Below are 3,835 nucleotides of genomic sequence, written 5' to 3' on the forward strand. Positions count from 1 at the left end.
GGGGCTCTGGTGTCTGAGTGTGGCCGGGGGGAAGTCGGGGAGCTTGGGGACACTGAGGGCCCTGGGGAGGGAGGGGTCTGGGGCGCGCGTTCTGGTGTCTGGGGGACTCAGGGGGAAGGCTGGGGACCCTGGGGAAAGGAGGGAGGGGGCTGAGGGATGTTCTGGTGTCTGGGGAAGTCGAGGGGATTGGGACACTGAGGACGCAGGGCAGGGAGGGCGCTGAGAGAGGGGTTCTGGTGTCTAAAGAGTGTCTTGGGGAGCAGTGGGAGGACTGGGGGGCTCTGGTGTCGGGAGGCGTGGGGGAAGTTCGGGGACTGATATTTGGACCTGCGGGCTGGGGGGGACACTGGGGACGAAGTGGGGGTGGAGAGCTGAGGGAGCACCAGTCTGGGGAATTGGGGGAACTGGGCTGAACCCCCCCATAGTGTGTGTGGGAGAGCAGGGCTGGGGCAGCCTCAGGTGGGGTGGGCACCGCAGCCCCCCAGCACCAGGCAGGGGCTTCTCTCTGGCTCTCTGTGCCTTGTGGCTGGATTTCCCCAGTCTGAGATCCTGTCCCTGCTCCTGGGGTCCCTGCAGCAGGGACAGGTGGGTTGGTGCTGCTGTCTCCCCTCTCCGTGCAGTTCTGCTCTTGCAGTTCACATGCAGGTGCAATTCCCTCCTGGTTTGGGTTCTAATGCTGGTTATTTCCAGCTCTTTCCTGTTTTGGATTCCAGGGCTGGTTATTTCCAGCTCCCCCTGACTCCCAGTGTGTTTTTCTGTGGTGGTTTTGGGTTTATCTTGTCACCTTGGTCAGGTTGTTTGTGCTCTGGGGTTGTTCTTGCTCTACAGTTGGGCTGATCTTTTCTTTTATCGTGGAATCATGGAATGGTTTGGGTTGGAAGGGACCTTAAAGCTCGTCCACTTCCACCTCCTACCATGGGCAGGGACAGCTTCTACTATCCCAGGTTATTCAGATCCCATCCAGCTTGGCCTTGGTCACTTCCAGGGATGGGGCAGCCAGAGCTTCTCTGGGTGACAGTTTTACTGAGCACTTTTCCTGCTCTAAGCTATTCCCTTCATTCAGTCCCTTCCCTGAGCTGGGTCCTGCTTGGCCTCTCTTTGTTATTCCCTGCTCTTGCCCTTTCCCTGGCTCTCGGGAGGGATCCCGGCTCCCCCGGCCTCTCTTTGTTTTTCCCTGGCTCTCGGGAGGGATCCCGGCTCCCCTGTTGCTGTCACTCTGTTCCCTGGAGACCCCCAGCACTGACAGGCTGTGCCTTGCTCTCAATATTCCCCCACTGTAGCTGCTCTAGAAGGTTCTTGGAAAACGGCTCTGGGAGCCTGGAATCTGTTTTTTCTTGGTCACTGGAGCTGAACTTTCAAGGGTGGCTGCAATAGGGTCAGGGCCAGACCTTGCTGTCATCATGTCTGGGATCATGGGATGCTGGATATTAGGAAAACTGGACATTAGGACAAAAGAGTAGCTATTAAGAAAAGATATTAGGATAGTAGAGACTAAGAAAGTAGTTTTTTAGGAAAAATTTCTTCATGGAAGGGGTGGTCAGGCACTGGCACGAGGTGCCCAAGGAATGGTGGAATCCCCATCCCTGGAAGTGTACAAAAAGTGTGGATGTGGCTTTTGGGGACATGGTTTACTGGTGACATGGGGCTGGTGCTGGTAGAAGGTTGGGCTTGATCTTAAAGATCTTTTCCAACCTAAACAATTCCATCGTTCTGTGATTTTGTGAATCCATGATTCCGTGTTGCTGGGTGCTTGGCTGCTGCCCTCCCCTCCTCTAACTCCCCTCTCTCTTCTCTCTCTGCAGGAAAGTGAGGATGGCATCGAAGGAGATGGTGAGTGATGGCTCTTGGGCAGGGTTGTTTGTGTGCAAAAAAAGTAAAAACCAGACAAAACAGCTTTTCCAACAGTCCCCTGGTTGTTGCCATCCCAAATATTCACTTGTAACAGCAGGTAGATGTGGGGTGCAGGGACAGCATGCCCCAAACTCGCCCCTGCTCCCTCTTGAGCTGGCTGTGGCATTGATCTGGGGTGGTGCGGGCATCCAAATTCCCTTTGGAAGGGGTTTGGTCACATGGGAGAGGAGCCACCTCCAGCCCTGCCCTGACCCCACCTCCTTTCCCTCCCCACAGCTGTGCTCTCTGACTACGAAAGCGCCGAGGACTCGGAGGTAAGGGCAGGCTCTGTCCTGATTCTCATGGAGTTTCAGAACAAACCCAATTTGCATCCTTGGATTCCTTCCACTGACCCTTCTGTCTCCTGAGGAAACAGCCTCCCCTAGTCCCAGCCCCTGGCACTGGGACCAGTGTCACTGTGCTACTGGGGAGGGTGTAGGGCCAGTATGTGCAAGGGAAAACTCTCCTGGCTCCTCGCACTGGGAACAGGATTTGCCATGGCCAAGAAGGGCGTGGGAGGAGTGTGGGATGCTTGTTGGGTTTTAATTAGTTGGAATTAAAAAGCAAAGTGGTGGTTGGGAGCATCCCAGGAGCTTCCCTCTGTTCTGAGGGAGCAGCCAGAGAGGGGATGCACCTTGGGAGTTGGGGAGTGCTGAGGGAATCCCATCCCACCCGTGCCTGGGGGCTGCAGGTTCCCCTGGATTTTTAGTTCAGGTCTCTAAAAGTTCGAGATTTCCAGGGAGTTTAGAGAAGTTCTGGTCTCTAAGGATTATAGTGAAGGCTTTCTAAGGAAAATCCATCTCTGTTTTGGGAACCTTGAGGGAAACAGTGGCTAGAGAACATGCAAACCACCAGGCAGAGGAAATCCAAGCTGTTTATTTGGGAATTAATTTCAGTTTGGGAATTAATCTATGCTGTTAACTAGGAAGGAGCGTGGCAGGCTGCAGAGGTGACAGGGCAGCTCCTGGAGCTCTTCCAGCCTGGAATCCCGCGTGGAGGCTCCTGGTGGCAGCTGGGTTGTTGCATCACTGCCGTGCCAGGATGACTCTGTTCCTGTGCCTAAAAATAATGCCCGGCCTGGGCTTCCCCGGCATAAACACCGGGAGCAGCCGATGTGCAAAGGCTGTGTTGAAAGAGGAAAATGGAGCAGGGTTTGGTTAATCACCCCGAGCTATTTTTAGTTCGGCTCCAGCCTCTGGAGGCTCCTGGGGGTGAAACCAGGTCATGCTCCTGAGCAGAGTGAGTCAGCTGAGGAACTCCAGGGAATTTGGAAACGTGGCCCTGGCTGGATCCAGACCCTCAGTGTGGAAGGAAGGGCCTGTGATCACCAGTCTTCCCAGTCTGTAGGAGCAGACTGGAGTGGTGGGATGCTGCATCTTTGTGGGGCAGCTGATCCCAGCTCCATTCCAGAAAGCCTGTTGGACCCTCCCTCTCTCAGGAGAGGTTGGGTTTAACCTTTGCTTTTCCTGTGAAAATATAGGGATAGGAAGAATTTTAGGAGCTTATCCTCTGCTTTGGAAGAGTCATGTCTAACATCTGGAACAGGGATCTAACTCCAGAACTGAGGGAATTCCTGGGGGATCTGTTGCTGGATCTAACTCCAGATTTGGGGAGATTCCTGGCAGATCTGTTGCTAATGCAGCACATTTGAGTCACTGGCTGTCTCCCAGGCAGAGGAAGAGGATTACAGCGAGGAAGAAAGCTCCAAGGTGGAGCTGAAGCAGGACAGCAACGATTCCTGCGAGTCGGCGGCCAGAGGGGAGAAGGGGAGTGAGAAGGCAGATCCCAAGGGAGCGGTGACGGGCGAGCGGCAGAGCGGGGACGGGCAGGTGGGTGTCCCACGGCTCCGGGCTGGGGGCTGGCAGCAGGACTGCTGCAGTGGTGAGAGCTCCCTGGTTCTGACAGGAGAGCACGGAGCCTGTGGAGAAGAAAGTTGGGAAGAAGG

The 3,835-nt window shown here is 55.1% G+C and overlaps 1 protein-coding gene across 1 annotated transcript in view; it reads left to right on the top strand.

The window, feature by feature from the left end:
* Window positions 1-1,724: 1,724 nt before the first annotated feature.
* Window positions 1,725-3,835, top strand: part of CASC3 (cancer susceptibility candidate 3) — a gene marked incomplete at its 5' end in the record, with an annotated part of 9,345 nt that continues 7,234 nt past the window's right edge. Inside the window, 5 exon segments of the mRNA XM_017745625.1 lie at window positions 1,725-1,830; window positions 2,128-2,165; window positions 3,561-3,719; window positions 3,796-3,832; window position 3,835. The exon segment at window position 3,835 is cut by the window's right edge and continues 108 nt beyond it. Coding sequence (XP_017601114.1) covers window positions 1,725-1,830; window positions 2,128-2,165; window positions 3,561-3,719; window positions 3,796-3,832; window position 3,835 — 341 coding nt within the window.

This window comes from Corvus brachyrhynchos, unplaced genomic scaffold, assembly GCF_000691975.1.
Source record: "Corvus brachyrhynchos isolate BGI_N302 unplaced genomic scaffold, ASM69197v1 scaffold30, whole genome shotgun sequence".
Lineage (NCBI taxonomy): Eukaryota > Metazoa > Chordata > Aves > Passeriformes > Corvidae > Corvus > Corvus brachyrhynchos.